This window comes from Mustela putorius, unplaced genomic scaffold (assembly GCF_011764305.1).
Source record: "Mustela putorius furo isolate JIRA1106 unplaced genomic scaffold, ASM1176430v1.1 tig00001130_pilon_pilon_pilon, whole genome shotgun sequence".
Classification (NCBI taxonomy): domain Eukaryota; kingdom Metazoa; phylum Chordata; class Mammalia; order Carnivora; family Mustelidae; genus Mustela; species Mustela putorius.
The window spans coordinates 394,959-414,874 of NW_025421584.1; the positions used below are offsets into that span (position 1 = coordinate 394,959).

General features: G+C 35.5%; 1 protein-coding gene across 3 annotated transcripts in view; it reads right to left on the reverse strand.

Moving 5' to 3' along the window:
• The window catches only part of ODAD2 (outer dynein arm docking complex subunit 2), a 185,513-nt gene that overhangs the window by 76,082 nt on the left and 89,515 nt on the right, over nucleotides 1–19,916 (reverse strand). For all 3 annotated transcript variants that reach the window (XM_045087408.1, XM_045087407.1, XM_045087409.1), the window contains one exon: nucleotides 8,115–8,229. In XM_045087408.1, the coding sequence (XP_044943343.1) occupies nucleotides 8,115–8,229 (115 nt within the window). The remainder of the gene's footprint in view (nucleotides 1–8,114; nucleotides 8,230–19,916) is intronic.

The window sequence follows — 19,916 nt, forward strand, 5'->3', positions numbered from 1 at the left end:
AAAATATGCAGTGAATTTTTTGTGGTTAGTTCACTTTAGTTCAGCCTTCTGTTCCTCAGTTCTCGATAGATTGAAGAACACTAGGTAATTTTCTGGCACGCGATGCTTATTTTCTGTCTTAGTGTTTCAAGTTTTATATATGACCATAAAACTGATTCATATTTCACATTCTGATTTCCCAGTCATATAAAGAATGGGCAAATAATTATTAAGCTTACCAAACGTACCTTTTTCACCAAGCACATTTTCTTTACCATTGGGAAGCTTTTTTTACTATTTTTTTACTATTATAAAATAGTATAACTATTTTATACTAACCTTCTCAAAAATGAAGAACAATTTTATGCTTTCTAATTAAGACACTGGTCTAGTGGTGAAAGTGTCCAAACTCCTTACCACGAAGATCTCACATTCCATTTGTTTTATGTATCTAACAACTATAAGGCAGCAGCAATGCAAAATTACATTATGAATCTTTGTCTCAATGATCCCACAATTCGCTCTCATTCCCTTATCAGTAACTTTAAATATTCCTTTGTGAGAAAAGATGCAATACATTCACTAGGACTGATTTTCACATCTCATTTTCTTAACAGATAGATCTGAAAATGTGTTCTAATATACTTGCTGTTAAAAATATAAAAAAATGGGTAACATCTGTTTTGAACAGTTGACATTTCACCATATCCATGCCACATGGACTCAAACCTAGTGTGCTTAGGTTTCATGATGCCTGACAGACGTGGCAGGGACCCTGAAATAGCCATAATTTGTCTGAAGGCTTGGCTTGTGCTCTCTTCCCATTTGTGGTGCTCTTAGCCAAACTGACAATGGCTGATTTCTGCCGCATTTCTGTCAGTGCTGTTAATCCAGAAAGGAGGTTCTTTATTTCAGAATGGTGCCAAATCCTATCATTCATAAAAGTTAATCAGCCTAAATGACTTGCAAAACATCTTCTGTGAAAAAAAAATGTAGAAATCCTTTCTTAAAAATAAAAGGCAATCTTTCCTTGAAAGTTGAGTCATTAACTTACCTGTAAAGGGGAAGGGTGGGGAGGAGGAGGGAAGAATGGACCAAAATATCTGGCAAGATCTCTTCTGGTTCCATTATTTTACTGCAAGCTGGATGCCCAGCATATTAAAAAAAAATGTGTCCTGCCTCTATTCTCCTTCAGAACTTACAATCTCATTAGAAAACAACTTTAATTCACCTAAAAACAACTGCGTATCCAAACTGCTACTTGAAAATGCTAAATTGAATATAATTGAGTGGGATAAGTTTTGGATGGTGTTATAAAATAAGACACATGACACTCCAAGAGTTCCAAGTACACATAACCTCCCATACAGGCATTGACAAGTATCTTTACCCATATTATTTCAGCTAACCCAAAAGGCCGTTGATTATAAAATGTACAATTATTTTACATACCACTATGGAAAACAGTGCCCTTTAACTTATGACACAATGTCAATTATAAAACACTCCCTGACCTACTCGTTTGAATTTCTACCAATAGGTCAGAGGTAACTTTACTTTCTCTCTGTATGTGAAAGAACACTCTAGAAAGGCTCAATTGTTTTTTCTAACCTCATTCTGTAGTTTAACACTGGGAAACTTAATTGCTTAATGCTATGCATTCATGTTAAGATGACTTTAAAAAGGCATACAAAATGTAATGTATACCTACATAGGGTTTGGCGAACAATGCTAAATAATATTGTTGACTTAATGAAGTTATTTGATATGCCTGGAGATTAAGTGAAATCACTAACTTTTAATATTATTTAATTATATTACATTGATCTTAACTTTTAATTTTATTCTATTCATGTATTGTCACAAAACTCTTCCAAGCAAAAAACTCAAATGTAAGTGATTGAGAAGTATAAACCCAGTCCACTTGCTAATTATTAATAACTACAACATATTCCACTCGGGCATTATTTTTACTTTATAGTTTTCAGAGAACAGGTCTTCCACTTCTTTGATTTAGTTTATTCCTAAATATTTTATTATTTTTGGTACAATTGTGAATGGGTTTGTTTTCTGCTGCTTCATCACTGGTATATAGGAATACAACAGATTTCTGTACATTCATTTTATATACTGTGACTTTACTGAATTCATTTATCAGTTCTAGTAATTTTTTTTTTGTGGAATCTTTCTTAAAATTTGAATGCCTTTTATTTCTTTATATTGTCTAACTGCTGTGGCTAAGACTTCCAGTACCATGTTGAATAAAAGACATCCTTGTCTTGTTCCTGACCTTAGTGGAAGAGTGCTTAGTGTTTCAAATAAGCATGATGTTGGCTGTGGGCTTTTCATTTAAGGCCTTTATTATGTTGAAATATGTTCCCTCTAGACCTGCTTTGCAGAGAATTTATATCATGAATGGATGTTGTACTTTGTTGAATGTGAAAAAACATCTTTTAAAGTGATATGATTTTTATGCTTTCTCTTATTTATGTGACATATCACATTGATTATTTTGTGAATATTAGCCACCCTTGCATCCTAGGAATAAATCCCACTAGATCATGGCGTATGATTTTTAAAAATACATTGTTGGATTTGGTTTGTTAGTATTTTGTTGTATATTTTTGTATCTATTCTCATGAGAGATACTGGCCTGTTGTTCTTTTTGTGGTGTCTTCTTTTTTGTGGGGCCATACTTTTTAACTATTTAATGGAAACCATGGATTAAACCGTGGGAAACTGTGATTTACCAGTGGATCAGAGGTAACTTAATTTTCTCTCTATGTGAAAAGAATATTTTAGAAAAGCTTAAGTTAAAATTTTTGTTTCACTAACCTCATTCTTCTTTAACACTGGAAATCTGATTGCATAAAACATTATGATGTGGACATACAACAAAATACTATACAGCCAAGGAAACTAGACAGGGATATGGAAAGACATATGCAGAGAATAAGAGAGATGTTCACAATTCATTGTTAAGGAAAAAAACCCTGTCTAACTCTTAATGATGGTTAGCCCCAAGTACTGAAATTATGGGTATTTTTTTTCCCTTGCTTTTAATTATAAAACATTTTTAAATTGTGAGAATAAACTCATAAATCTCCTTGTTTTTATTTACTTTCTAAATTTTACATAGTGAACATGTAACCATACGTAACCATGTAAATCTTGAGGTTTACAGCTCTCTGTAGGGGTTGCCCTAAAGAAAACAACCCTCCATTATTTGTGTATCTTAGATTTGGGCTATCTAAAACAACAGCCACTAGCTACATGTGGCTATTTAAGTTCATTAAAGTTAATTTGAATAATTTAATTAAGTTAAAGCTTAATATAATTAAAAATTCAGTTCCTTAGTCATACTAGTTACATTTCAAGTGCTCAGTAGCCAGAGAGGGCTAATGGTTGCCATACTGAAGAGCACATTTCCATCATCACAGAAAGTTCTATTAGATAGAGCTATCTTAAATCATAAACTGGGATCTGTATATGTAAGGAGATGCTATTTTTCAATATTATAAATGTGCATTCTTCCTTTTGCCTTTCTGAGAACATGACCTTTTCTATACTCTACCCCTGAGATATCCTTCTACCTTGGGAAGATGAGTTTTGTTCTATAAAGATGCAAGGAGAGAGACCAATATAATATTCATTTACCCTGATCCTAGAAAAATAGGATTTTTCAAAAAGACAAAAGAGCCTTGCAAATCAGGCTATTTTCTTGAGGAAAGATGTTCTAAATTTCCTTCTAATTTCACAGGCCATACCTGATATATGAGACAAACAATCTTCAAAATTTTTGCTCACAGGAGTACCTGGGGGGCTCAGTTGGTTAAGCATCTGCCTCTGGCTCAGGTCCCAAGACCCTGGGATGGAACCCCATAACAGGCTCCCTGCTCAGTGGGGAGTCTGCTTCTCCCTCTCCCTCTGCCTGCTGCTACCTGCTTGTATTCTCTCTCACTCAATCTCTCTCCCGTAAATAAATAAAGTCTTCAAAAAAAATTTTTTTCTCACATATCCCAATGCACTTTTGAAAAGATATGTATCTCTCTATTGCAAATTGACATCTAAAACTGTTCACCATAAATTCAGTCCTAGAAGATATATTTTCTGACATATAGGTCATCAAAATGTTTACTTTGAATATTTAGTTAATTCAATTTATGAATATGTCTTCTATATTACCTAATCAGAAATACCAGTCCTCATTAAAATAATCATCCAAATTATACTTACTGTCAACTAGGAAAAGTCTGACTTAAATTTTTAAAATTTAGATAAAGGTATTAATCCAGATCTTTTTGACAATTTTCTGACTTTTAAATTCAGTGAGGACAGACAGACAGACTGGAGGTTGTTTATGTATATGTCACCTGAATGAAATAACACATTGCCGTTTTCAGTATTTATCGGAGTTCTCCTGGCTTGCTCTCAGTGGACTCACTCGTAGGAATTATGCATTCTAGGACTGTCCTTTTGGTTGGCACTCCACAAGTTTTTGTACACTACTCAGAGCAATGTGCTTGTAAAATTAAGGAATATTTAGAGCTCTTCCTTCCTTCCTCCCTCTTCCTCTTTCCTCCCTCCCTTCCTAGATCTGCTACACAAATACCCTCTCCCTCTCTCTCATACCTTTCCCATATTAATCATTCCCTTAAACCTGAGGTATCTTCTGGACTTCATACAGTCTCCTTTTAACAGCTGGTAAGAGCTTCTGGTAAGAACTACTAACCTTCTTTATATCTATTTCTGGTAAGAACTTCTAACTTTCTGGTAAGAACTACTAACTTCTGGTAAGAACTACTAACTTCTGGTAAGAACTTCTGGTAAGAACTACTAACCTTCTTTATATCTATTTCTGCCCTGAATTAATTTCTCACCCCACTGCCATCTGACTTAAATCCTTTCTTCTCAATTAAAATGTCTATGAACGATGACCCCGTTTCTCATATTTAATGTACTTGTTTCAATTTTCAAAGGTAAATGACCTCTGGGGCAAATCATATTTTTGAATATTACTACCCCCCCATTCTTGAATTTGTTTCCTTTCTTGGCTTTCTTGTCACCCTCTGTGATAGATATCTATCTTATCACTCTTTAGTCTTCTATGACTTCTCTTTGTCCTTCTCTTCTCACTCCCCACCCTCTGCCTGTCCTCTATTCTTCAGACTTCAGCTACTTCTGACATGCTGATAATCCTCACGTAGACATCTCTTGTCCTGAGTTCCTTCCAGATACCCAGGTTCGTATACTCAAATGACTGGATATCTCTACCTGGATGAAAACAAACCCACCATCTTTGCCTGACATCATGTTCTACTCATGTTTTGTAAAGTTATTATTTCTTAATTGTCAAAGTTAAAATACAACAATAAAAACAAAATTTCAAACTCTCTCTTGACCTTCTCACAGCCAACAACCAATCACTCACCAATATCTGAATCTACTTTACAAGCATTTTCTTTCCTTTTTATTTTTAGAGAAACAGAGTGGGGAAAGGGCAGAAGGGGAGAGAGAGAGAGAGAGATAGAATCTCCAGCAGGCTCCATGCCCAGGGTGGTTGATCTCCCAACCCAGAGATCATGACCTGAGCCGAAATCAAGAGTCGAAGCTTAACCAGTTGAACCACCCTGCACCCCTGCAATTATTTCTTATACTGACTCTTCCTCTTTGCCCACACTGCTGCTGTGTTAGGTCAGATTCTAATTATTTACACCTGGCCACTGCACAAGCCTAATTAATCACCCGCTCATATCTTCTAACTAATTAATCTGCTCACATCACTTCTTGTTTTAAAATTGTTCAGATGTTTGTGTTACCTAAATGATAATGCATAGAGTAGAGGAGTGTAGTTCTTGGTAAAAGTAGTGAGCAAGCAGATATCATGTCCCTGTATGGTGACTTGGACCAGTGGAGGCCTTGGGGCCAAGGGCTAAACAACACATATTGGGTTGTGTTTAGTGTGAGTGTGGTTCAGTTTAGGTTGCTGGCATTGTCAGATATTCAGGACAGAAATCCTGGGCAGGGATAATGAAAATGACAGTATTGGAATGTCTCTTACAGAATGTATTATAACAGGTAGTAATAGGTAAATAGGCAGATTTGTAGTTAAAATCCATAAGAATAAAGGACATAATTTACATATAATAACAGCACTGTGTAGAAATGTTCTCTATACACAAAATAGTATCTCACTGATGAAACAAAATTAAGTTCTGTATTTAAATTTAAATTTTCATGATGATTGAGAATGAACCAGTATCTATAACAACCTTCTCCAGGAAAAGAAAAGAACTTTAGTATGTATTTACCCAATACTTTACACTAATACATTTTTGGACTCATCTGGAAATTTAGATTCAGATTGTTACTGTGATAATACTATCTGCTTTATTTTTATTTTATGCCATTACTTTAAAATTCTTTCTTAAAAATTTTATAAAATTTGAGAGCCATATTAGCAACACAAATTTATATTTAACTATTAATTCCAGTGAGTTATTTGCTTCTTACTGTTTCTATAACTAATGTTATTCTCTTTTTTAAATCTTTTGTTTTGGTGGAAAATAGTCTAAATTTTTTTTTCCAGAAAAGTTTTATGGGGAATAAGCTTCCTGAGTCTTGACATTTCTGAAAGAAAAATGTCTTTATTCTGTCCTTACTCCACACTCATTTGAATGCTAGTTTTTATAGGATATAGAATTCCAGGATAAAAATACTTTCCTCTGAAGACAGTAAAGGATTTGTTCCATTTTCTTTTACAATTTATTGTGAATGATGTTAAATCTAATACCGGTATGATCCTAGTTCTTATGTAACTTTTTCCTTTCCTTTAATTTTCTGGAAATGTCAAATTTGAATTTATATCAAGGTATAGATAACTTTCTTTGTTTTTCGTGCTTGACACTAAGTAGATCTTCTCAATCTGAAGACTAGGATCTTTCTTCAACTCTTTAATTTACAGAAACTTTCCACATTTTTTTTTTAAACTATTTTTCTTCCTTCCAATTGCTTTCTTTCCTTTCATGTATTTTCTTGTCCTGTTTTCTTTTTACTTTTACTTTGCATTCTTAGTTATTTACTAGACTTTATCTTTGAGATAATTACTCAGTCAGACCTACTATTAGTCTCTTCTATTAAATTTATTGTATATTATTGATTCATTTATTGGTGTGGAGGTGTGGAGGGGGAGAGAGAGATATGCGTTTTATGATATTATATGACCATAGAATCATCCTGTTGTCCATCTTCCTGTAGGTTGACATTTGAGGTGTTTTTATTTTTACATTATAAAATATTGTTATGTTATATTTTATATTTATTTTGCTATTATAAAAATATTGTTCTATTGATTAATTTGTAATAGGTCTCCTCTATTATTAGTACATATAACAATTCACTTTTTACAAAAGATTATTTCAGTCACAAATACTTAGGATGATATTTAGAGTCATGTTAAATTGATTATAGGAGTAAAATCCTTTTAGATAAAAATATTCAACAGAGAAAAATATCTCTATCAACAAGGATCTGAAAAGGCAATTTCTAAATCAACAGAAAAAAATTTTAAAGAAAATAGAAAGAGGTTGAAAAGAGTTATTTACAGAAAATAATAAAGTTTACAAATGAAGAGCTAAAATTCTTCCAGTTCAATCTCTTTTTTGTCATGTAAAAATTTTATTTATGGATTTTATAGCTAGTCTTTACTGATAAAGAAAAGTGGGATTCATGAAATTATTTTCCTTTTTCAAGGTAACAAAGAACTTAGTTATCTTTCACTGTCAAATTTCAGGCAATTTTATGCTTCTTAAAGTAGCAGGTAAATACAATTTTCTGATCACCCAAGAGATAAGAACAGTCAACTTCTCTTCCTCTTGACTGGCATACCTGTTTCAGTTGCACCAGCCAGGTACAACTTGTTAAGCACTGCCACCTGAGCCCAGTTTCATTTGGCATTTAAAAACTAACCAGGAAAAGGAATTGCTCAAAAATTATTTTGGCACAAACATTCAACACTCTTTTCTACCACGTAGGGCAGACCAAAAGTAAGTCAAAAGCAAGTAGTGACTTGTGGTGACATTATTCAATATAGTATTAGAGATTCTAGAAGGGATTGATTTATAGTCTGTTCTTACCTTAGCATTTTGGATGCAGGGACAGAGGGCCCAAGCTGCACTGGCCTTCACATCTGGGTGAGGATTTTTCAACAGAGACCACAACAAACGAACTCCATCTAAGCGATCAATTATCCTGTTGTGAGACCAAAAAAGAAGTAAAAACTGTAATTAGTACGTAGAAATGAAAACTTAAATGGCCTATCTAGCCATACAATTCTAATTATTCTCCTTTTGACATTTTGACTTTAGACCTTCTTAAAAGATTTTATTTATTCATTTGAGACAGAAAGATACAGAGAGAAAGCATGAGTAGCAGACTCCTTGCTGGGCTGGGAGCCCAACACAGGGCTCCATCCCAGGACCTGGAGATCATGATCTGAGCCAAAGGCAGATGCTTAACCATCTCAGTGCCACCTCAGTGCCCCTTAGATTTTCTTTAAAAACTTCAACAACAGCAGGTGAGCCTGGGTGTCTCTGTCGGTTAAGTGGCTGACTTGGTTTCAGCTCAGTTCCTGATCTCAGGGTCTGAGTTCAGGCCCCATATTGGGTTCCATGCTGGGTGTGGAGCCAACTTAAAAAAACAAAAAACAAAAAAAACTCTAACAACAGCAGGAACAGAGGTGCTACTGAACTGTCAGCTCTCTGATTTCAGTTTTAATTTCATGACACCGAAAGCAAGCTCCATGATAATTACGATTCACATAAACTTAAAATCAAGTCATGTAATTTTTTAATTAGCTGTACACAGACTGTTACCTAAATGTCAAAATACTGGTTTCTTTCATATAGTAACATCTATATACTTTCCAAAACAAATATTTATGCCTCAAAATGTGAAGTTACATTTTTTATTTGGTCTATGTTTAATTGACTTACCTTACTGTATGACATATTTTAAACTCCTCCAGTCCTAATCTAGCATTAGGAATTAAAATCATTACACCACAGTGCACCCTTTGTTAGGCATGGATAACACGTAACTTGTTTTCCATGTGCTCCCTTCTCAGCAAGACTAACATTGCAGACTGTGTTATAATTACTTAAACACACTGTAATCAAAATATCTTCATGACTAGCTGAAAAATGAATTATCATCAGAGTCATCTCTACACCATCTGTCTTCTGTTTATATATCAATCAGTCCAGGGAGCATAACCTTGCATTAAGGTCCATTGAGTACACTTGCAGTTGAGAAGGTGGCCAAATGAAACTTAATATCCTTTACAAACATGGCTTTGTTCAGAAAGATATGTTAAACTGAAAGCAGATGAAAAATGATAAAGAGCATCAAAACTCCTTTGACTTTTAATCTCAGGTTGAGTTAAACACATGTAGTATTTAGCCACAGATAGAATAAATACTACTAGCTTAGAATGCCATTCAAATTCTTTCTTAAAAATTGACATAAAGACAACTACATTTCTTGATTATCTGAGATGAGTTTGCCAGGGGGAAAAATATGCTATTTCAAAGAGTCCAAGTATGAAATCAGCTTTGCATAACCTTATAAATTAGTTGGTAATGCAAATAACTTGTAGTAAGGTACAGATTGTCTCTTTAGAAAATGACTTTTAGTAAGAAAAAAACACACTGAGAAAGTATTTTAACTTGAAGTTTAACTAAATAACTTTCCAAATCTGAAGCTGTCAATATCAAGCTGAGAGAGAAAGTTTTATTTCTGAACTGATGGAAACTGTAAAGAATGATACTGAGCACTTCGTAATGAAGGATTTACTTTACAAAGGTCAACCACCTTACTGCTTTACATATAGTGCTGAAAGCATAATTGCTGATCTTGGATCTCTGTATTTTTTCACATGCAATTTCTCAATGAACAATAGGTCTGTCCTCCCTTCTTGCAAATGTAGCAGTAAAATTTGCATTAGTAATATTTAACTGTACAGAGTTGGATATAACTTCACAGTAGAGCAGAAGTCATTTGCATGGCACACATTTCCAGATTTTTTTTTTGAAGGGATAATTCAGTGTGGATCCACCTCACCCCAGGCAAAATTTCACAATTAACTTTAAAAATTCACTGTTGACTGTAAAACTACATCTACTGTTCACAGTCATCACCCCAAACCCTAGGCAACTAACTCATCGGATGCTTAGTTGTAACAGAGGAGGATTGTGACCCCATCAAAGATGCCTTAAAAGACTCAGCACAGCACAGAGTAATAAACTTAGATGAGGGAAACATGATTGGAAGACATTTGCTTACACAGGAGCTAACAAAATCGGGGGTAGCAAACTACGGGATTTAACTCTGTCCCTTCCATCTCCTTCATTCTCTGTATCAAGTTATTTACTGCTGACTTCATAATAAGCCAAGTATTGAGACACCTGGGTGGCTCAGTTGGTTGAGTGGCCAACTCTTGATTTCGGCTCAGGTCATGATCTTAGGGAGATGAGATCAAGATCTACAGTGGGGCCACACTCAGCACAGAGGCTGCTTGAGATCTTCTCTCCCTCTGTCCTCCCCCTGCTCACCTGTGTGTACTCTCTCTCAAATAAATAAACAAAATCTTTAAAGAAAAGAAAAGAAAGCCAGATAGTCTCCCCTTACTTCCCCCTTCCTCTTGCCAGCACCCTAGTTCTGGTCTTTATCACATCATGTCAGGATGGTGGTGGTAGAAATATCCTTGGATTCGCGTCTTCAGTTTCTCTCAGTTCTACCCATCCTATGATTTCCTGTGAAATTAATCTTCCTAAAGGGCCTTTGGAGCTTCTGTAGTAGCTCTTTGAGAGCAGGTCCCCAGGTATATTATATTCTCTCCATCACACCATCTGGCACATTCAATCAATGTTTGCAGTCCCGGGAGAAAATTTCCAATGGCTTCCCATTACCTGTGTGGTATTAAAACCCTGATTCCTGTGGGGGCATCTGGGTGGCTCAGTGGGTTAAGCTTCTCCCTTCAGCTCAGGTCATGATCTCAGAGTCCTGGGATTGAGCCCTGCATCAGGCTCTCTGTTTGGCAAGGAACCTTGTCCCCACCCCCATCTGCCTCTCTGCCTACTTGTGATCTCTGTCTGTCAAATAAATAAAATCTTTAAAAAACAAACAAACAAAACAACAACAACAACAATGACTCCTAAACTCAGTATTTTAACATTTTCAATGAGCTGGTTTTTCCTCCTCATTCCCAATATTCAGGCGTTTGCTCATAAATGCTAAGCATACAGAAATACTGGATAATCTGAAGGGGCACGTGCACCCGAATGTTTATAGCAGCAATGTCCACAATAGCCAAACTATGGAAAGAACCTAGATGTCCATCAACAGAAGAACAGATAAAGAAGACGTGGTATGTATATATATACAATGGAATGCTATGCAGCCATCAAAAGAAATGAAATCTTGCCATTTGTGACGACATGGATGGAACTAGAGGGTATTATGCTGAGCGAAGTAAGTCAATCAGAGAAAGACATTAATCATATGATCTCTCTGATATGAGGAAGTTGAGAGGCAACATGGAGGGTTTGGGGGGTAGGAAAAGAATAAATGAAACAAGATGGGATTGGGAGAGAGACAAACCATAAGAGACTCTTAATCTCACAAGACAAACTGAGGGTTTCCAGGGGTAGGGAAAGGGTGGTGGAGTTATGGACATTGGGGAGGGTATGTGCTATGAAGTGTGTAAACCTGGCGATTCATAGACCTGTACCCCTGGGGATAAAAATATATGTTTATAAAAAATAAAAAGGAATCATTTTAAACAGAAAAACCACCAACTCAAAACACAAACATGTGAAGCATATGGCACTTCACAGGCTGTAAAAAGACACTTGTTTGCAGTAGAAGAGCTGAAACAAGAGAGAGTCTAGTCTTGTTCACCGTCAGCTGGACAGCTGCATGAGAAGACTCAGATTTTTCCCTGCCCTGCACAGGTCTGTGAATAACAGCCAAAGTGCTCTATGTATCTATCTATGTATTGATTTGGAGTCTACCAATACATTTTTGCTGGGATATGAATTCACAAATACAGAATCTTCAAATACAGAGGATTTTAAGTATTTCAGGAAAGTACAGTCTAGTGGGAGACAAAGAAACCATTATATTTCATTATGATAAATGCTAAAATAGTTGGGTGCACGGAGTTCCATCAGAACACAAAGGGGAGACACTACTCATGGACTACAGAAATTCTCTCAAAATATAAGCCTTTCCCTATGCTGTTGCCCTCTTGCTGTAATAGTCCGTCTTGTAAGGTCTGTAACAAAACGTCTCCCATAGATCCTCTGCTTTCTCCCACCTTGAGCCTCTTTTGAGTTTTGCTGTTCCCCTTTCTGATATTCATGACACAGTGCTTTGCCTTGTAGCCATGTGTGTATGCTTACCTCCCCCTTAATTATTATTTTTTAAATTTTTTAAATTTTTAAAATTAAAAAAATTTTGATTTAAATTTAATTGGCCAACATATAGAACATCATTAGTTTCAGATGTAGTGTTCAATAATTCATCAGTTGTATATAACACCCAGAGTTTATCACATCCTGTGCCCTCCTTAATGCCTGTCACCTCCCCCCTTATTGTTATAATTATTGTGTCATTTCCTTGACTGCAGAACTCATGTACCACCTACTATACTTCCAGCATGCTACCACAGCCAGTGAATATTGGTTAAATGGACATGAAACAAGATAGACTTTGCTCCATGAATCAAAAATCTCTCCCACCACAAATACATTCATTTCTAACCTCATTTTTGCAAAGTACCTATTCAAGTTCTAAATCTAACCATTAGAGTAAGTCTTCACTTGAAGTCATCTTTAGTTGAAAGTGCATTTTCATAGAATTTCTTTATAATTCTATTGCTTTTTCATATACAACAATGGGCTTATAGGTGGCATTAATTAACACCCACTGTCCATTGCAACAGGTTTATCTCCTTTTGTATAGTTTTAAAAATCTGATTGGCATCTTGCTCTGAATTCACTTCCAGTAGTAGGTAAGCTCTTCCCATTTTTTTTATCAGTTGAATTTTACATTAATTCTTTGACATTATAAACAAAACTGAATTGTTTTCAAAACTTTCAATTTTATCATAGAAGTCAAACTGTGTGGCTGGCAGAATAATAGTTCTAGAAGGATGAATACATATTCATACTCTGGCTATTAAGCAAACCCAAACAAACCAAAAATGATGTAGCTGCTTGTTATCTTTCTCAGTTTTGTTGTTGTTGTTGTTATAATAACATTTGCTAAGATTGTTAAGAAGTCTGGCTAGCTTGCCTGCTCCTTGAGGACATATATATGAAGAAAAGTGAAGAGTTTGTGCCCACACAATAGGCACAGCCACAGTAGAGTTTCTTTTTGGCAATGTCAATGCAACTATTTTGAAACTATAATTTTATATCATTTCTAAAAATTTCACAATTTTCATTGAGAAGTTCACTGATAAATATTATTATCTGACAGTGATTCCCACTAAATGTGGTTAGCCTGGGAAAACATGATATTCTTACACCACATTAATGGATGCAGCTGAAATCTATACATTTTGAAGCCAAGTTGGCAACTCAGTAAAAATGGAAACATAAAAAGGATGTCAGAATGAAATGATCATCTCCATGAAAAGCTATAATTAGAAAAGAATTTTACTTTTTTATAATGATTCTCTACATTTTTATGATTACCTCTCTAGGTATTATGTTAAAGACTCTATGGGAGATCAAATTTGAAGGAAAGAAATAAGTGTGACAGCCTCTGGAAAGCTATGTCTCAGAATTTCTTGGCCCTCAAAGCACAGAATGATAATCTATCCTTTCATAGCTGTATAAACAATATGATTAGAAAAGTCCCAGAAACATTTTCTCAGAAAAAAAAATCACTCTTACAGTAAATATTAAAAGTGTGCCTATCAGGTACCAGCTAATTTTTGAGGCACTGGGGATTTTTCCACCTTGAAAGCAAACAGAAAATCCCTGCTTTCTTGGAACTAATATTCTTTTGGGAAAAGACATAGAATAAAAATGAAATCTGCACATTATATGAAATGTTGAAAGGTGACTGGAGAAAAATGAACCAGAAAAGTGTGGTGGGATGGAGCTAGGAGGGTGAAGGAGACTGTCCATGCAACAGTGACATGTGACAGTCACCCTGAAGGGGTGAGGAAAGCTAGCGTGGAGCTAAGATGGGTACTCTGGTCCTTGGGGGTAGTCCCTGGCACGGAGAACCATCTTTTTCAATCAACACTAAATGAAAGTTATGCAGTCATCATTGTATTCATCCAGTATTAGTATTGGATCTTAGAGAACATCTACTGTTGTAGATGAGAAAACGGAAGTAGAGTGCCTAACCAAGCCTGTATGATGTGTTGGTTGTATAAACAAATAAAACATAATTTATCTTTTCTTTCTTCTCTGAAAAAAATATGCATGATTTAGATGAGTTCTTTAAAGGCAGCTGAGGTATGGTTTACCCAAAACAGAGAGCAAAATGCACCAATGCAAATATTAATATTTATGGTCACCACAATGATGAGACACCCGTTCCACTCACTATAACTTGTTTTATAATGTCTTTTTAATTCAATATATGTAACAGAAATCCTATGTCAACGAATATGACATAGAATATGGATTTATAATAATCATTTTTAAATAAACATATAATGTATTTTTATCCCCAGGGGTACAGGTCTGTGAATCTCCAGGTTTACACATTTCACAGCACTCACCATAGCACATACCCTCCCCAATGTCCATATCCCCACCACCCTCTCCCGTCCCCCCTACCCCCAGCAACCCTCAGTCTGTTTTTTGAGATTGAGTCTTTTATGGTTTGTCTCCCTCCTGATCCCATCTTCTTTCATTTTTTCTTTTATAATAATCAGTTTTAATGACAAGATAGTATTGCTGTACTATAATATATTTGAACAATCCTTTATTAATTGAAATTAGGTTCCTTCTGGTTTTCATAATAATGGAATAAAAATAACATTGCAAAGGCCATCCTTGCATCCTTTTGCAATGCACTGATTATCTTCTGAGGACAAATACTGAGGAATGGAATTGCTCAGAAAAGATTCTATATATGTTAATTTTAATACAAAACAGAGTGTTCTCCATAAAATTTATGGCAGTTTGATTCCACATCCACAGATAATAAGAAAACTAGTTACCAGCATCAGTAACTAACCATTAAGAGCAAAAACTTCAATTTTTTGTCTTAATTTCTCTTCTCCTTGTCATTATGGAAAATCCCAAACATACTTAAGTTTTTAATGGTAAAATAAACACCAATAGACACAACATTCAAAACCTAATAAGTCTGTATCATCTATCAGTAGGTGTGTATTCATTTTTTCTAAACCATTTGCAAGTAAGTTAGAGCTAGAACAATTCACAACTCAAATTTTCATCTTTTAAAGTACGTATGACCTTTTATGCTATCATTGTACCACTGTTATACTTGAGAAACTTAAAAATAGTTCCGTAATTTAATCAAGTATCCAGTTCAGAGTCATTTCCAGTTGCTCCCAGAACATCCTTTAGAGCTTTATAAACAAATAAAACCTGGTTTCAAACAAGGATTGTGCCCTATATTTTTGATATGTCTTCTTAGTCTCTCTTATTATAGAACATTTATGACATTGACTTTTTAAATACATCAAGTGCTACAGAGTTTGTTTGCCTTCTCAAGGTATCATTAAATTTTTCCTTCTATTCTCTGTGTTTTCTCTGAATAGGAAATTAGAACTAAAATCTGACTTTGATTCAAATTACATATTTTGGGCACAATACATCACAGTTGATGTTATGTACCTCACATCACACAACACGTTCAGAGGCTCATAATATCAGTTGTCCCACTCAGTGATGCCAAGTTTGGTCATTTAATTACCCTGATAACCACTATGTATCTTCCTTATAAAGATATATCTTTCTATTTTCACTGAATAACAATCTGTGTGGTGACACTTTGTCATTCTAAGAAGGTCCTGTCCCAATAACATTTTCCCTACCTTAAAGTTTTGGCATCTATTAATTATCCTTGCCTAAAATAAGTACTTTATTGGGAATTATAGTGATTTTTGAATTTTGTATACTCTATTTATTAACTGGCATTCTATTATAAAGAAGAGCTTCCTCTCATCAACTGGGGGCTTAGTTATCCTATAGAAAGGCAGAATAAATGTTTAATTCTTTCCCTTTAGTTACTAATTTGTTCAGTAAGGAGTTACTATAATGGTCATTACCAGTGGAAGCAAAGGATATTTTTCTTTTCTCTTTCGTTCTTCTTCAGTATTTAAAATCCTATACAACTGGATCTATCAATTATTTCTTTAATGATTTTGATCTTTTACTTATGCAGTCCACATCCCAACATAATAAAACTGGAATATTTCTTTTGTTCTCTTATAACATTTTATTTATATTTAAATCTGTTAATTACCTGAAATTTCTATAAGAAGGAAGTAGGTGTCCAGCTTTTTTTTTTTTTTTACAATCACTATGATAATATCCCCAAATTTAAAAAATTTAAGTATAGTGGATCTTTCTCCTCAGGCAAAGAAAACAAAACCAAAAATGAATATTAGGACATTAAAAAGCTTTTGTACAACAAAGGAAACTATCAACAAAACAAAAAGGCAACCTACCAAATGGGAGAAAATGTATCAGATAAGGGATTAATATAAAAAATATTTAAAGAAATTTAAATCAACACCAAAAAGCCACAAATAATCTGATAAAAAGAAAAAATAGGCACAGTACCTGAATAGGCGTTTCTCCATAGGAGACAGCCAGATGGCCAAGAGACACATGAGAAGATACTCAATATCACTCATCATCAGAGAGATGCAAACCAAAACCACAATGACATATAACCTCATACCAGTCATAGTAACCTAAGTTTTCATATGTATCTATGTAGATATATATTGAGTGTATCTATTGTGTTCCATTAATCTGTCCATACCTTCACAATTAGTTGTTTTCTTTTATTTTGGGGGGAGGAGAGGGACAGAGGGAGAAGGAGAAAAAGAATCTTAAGTAGGCTCCATGCAGGTTGTTAAGACAACCCTGAGATTATGACCTGAGCCTAAATCAAGAGTCAGGTGCCTCTATTCATTTGTTTTTAATAGTACAAATATGAGTTCTAATGACTGAAAAATAATCTACCAAATGGGTACCCCTTCATTGTATAAAATAAGTTGTTTCCTGATTAAGAGGCACTTACATAATTTGATTAGGATAATGTATTTTTTAAATGTTTATAATAAATTCAAAAGAAAGAAAAGTCTGCAACCAGAGACAGGAAAACTATTTTAAAAAAGACTAAGTGGAAATGCTAGACTTGAAAACTCCAGTGAGAAATGAAGAATTTATTAGATGAGCTTAAGAACAAACTGGAAATAGCAGAGAAAGGAATCTTTGAACTTTAAGAAAAGGTATATCCAAACTGAAAAATAAGGAGAAAAAGTAAAAAAAAAAAAATAGAGTCCAATGTCTGTGGAATATTAAATGAAATGATATCTGTACAATTAGAGTTTTAGGAAGAGAAGAGAGAGCAAGAATGAGACCAAAGAATCTTTGTGAATAACTGAGATCTAAAACTGATGGAAGACATGAGTCCACAGGTCTGAGAAGCTCAGTGAACACTAAACAGAAAAAATACAAAGAAAACCACACCTTCAGCATGTCAAAATCAAACTGTTGAAATCCAAAGCTAAGGAGCATATCTCAAAACCAGCTAAAGAGGGGTGCCTGGGTGGCTCAGTGGGTTAAAGCCTCTCCCTTCGACTTAGGTCATGATCTCAGGGTCCTGGGATTGAGCCCCACATCGGGCTCTCTGCTCAGCAGGGAACCTGCTTCCCCCTCTCCCTCTCTCTGCCTGCCTCTCTGCCTACTTCTGATCTCTGTCTGTCAAACAAATAAATAAAATCTTTAAAAGAAAAAACAGCTAGGGGCACCTGGGTGGCTCAGTGGATTAAAGCCTCTGCCTTCGGCTCAGGTCATGATCCCAGAGTCCTGGGATTGAGCCCCGCATCGGGCTCTCTGCTCAGCAGGAGCCTCCTTCCTCCTCTCTCTCTCTCTGCCTGCCTCTCAGCCTACTTGTAATCTCTGCCTGTCAAATAAATAAATAAAATCTTTAAAGAAAGAAAGAAAAGAAAAGGAAAGGAAGGAAAAGAAAAAACAGCTAAAGAAAAAAAGATATATCAGGTATAGGGAATTTAAATAAAAACAAAAGCTGACTTCTCACAGAAACAATGAAAGCAAAAATACCAGAATAGCATTTATATTATGGTAGAAGAAAAATAGCTGTTCATCTAGACTTCTAAACTGAATAAAAATATCTTTCAAAAATAATGGTAAAACCCCTTCTGTGCCTCCTGAATAATTCAGCCCCCAAATCATTATGTGTGGGAGAACAATGAAAAAAGGTAAAAGTGTTTTAGTGGCTGCACATGAGGTGTTAGAGCCAAAGAAGATGAATAGGGAATCTCTAAGGATAGGGTAAAACAGGCATAGGTTATCTGAGCAACCTCTAGGTGTGCAACTCAATATGGGAAGATAGAACCCCAGCAGAAGGATAGCTCCCCTGAGCATCAGCCTGTTCTGTAATGATGAGCCTGAACAAGGTGAGGAGGGTAACAACACAGAGGAGCAGGCTGGCATGGGAATTGAGCAGGTTGAGAAATGAAAACATACAAGGGGAAGGTGACCTGGCATGAGGTACCAGTGCCTGAATAGGATAAAGAGAATATGCAGAAGTCTGGGCCATCCAGCATGTTGAATAGGAGCTAAAGCAGGGTGAGGATAGCAACTGCAAAGGGGACAAGAGAGGGTTGAACATGAAGGGCTGGTTACATACAGGGAAGCGGGTCTAATAAGTACAGATGAGAGTCAGTTTCTTACTGCCAATGGAGGAAATTACAAATACATAGAAAAAACTAGAAATAAATGGATAACCATGGTGGACAATTTGAACATCTCTTTCTCAAGAGTTGATAGAACAGGAAAAAAATGTGTAGAGATACAAAAGACTGAACAACACACTTAACCAATCTGACCTAAGCAACATTTTAAAGACACTACACCAAAAAAAAAACCTGTAGAATACACATTTTTTTCTCCCATGCAAACAGAATATTTACAAAAATGGACCATGTGGCCAGGCCATAAAACTAAATGTGATAAAGTTAAAATCTCAGAGAATATAATCTCTGACATGGTTTTAAAATAGAAATCAATAGTGATATAGCCTCTGGAAAATACCCCAATTTTTGGAAATTAGGCAACATTTGTAGGTAACCCCTGGGCCAAAGAGAATTCAGAAAGAAATTCAGGAAATATTTTAAATCAAATTAAAAGAAAACATCTGTGCAATGTGCTAAAATAGTCTGAGAGGGAAATATATAGCTTTAAATACATTGGCAAAAGAATGGACCTATAATATCAATTATCACAGCTTCTACATCAAGAGAGTAGAAAAAGCGGAGGAGTCAAGATGGCGGAGAAGTAGCAGGCTGAGACTACTTCAGCTAGCCGGACATCAGCTAGATAGCTTATCTAAAGATTGCAAACACCTGAAAATCCATCGGCAGATCGAAGAGAAGAAGAACAGCAATTCTGGAAACAGAAAACAACCACTTTCTGAAAGGTAGGACCAGCGGAGAAGTGAATCCAAAGCAACGGGAAGATAGACCCCGGGGGGAGGGGCCGGCTCCCGGCAAGCGGCGGAGCAACGGCGCACAAAATCAGGACTTTTAAAAGTCTGTTCCGCTGAGGGACATCGCTCCAGAGGCTACCCGGGGCAAAGCCCACACGGGGTCAGCGTGGCCTCAGGTCCCGCAGGGTCACAGAAGG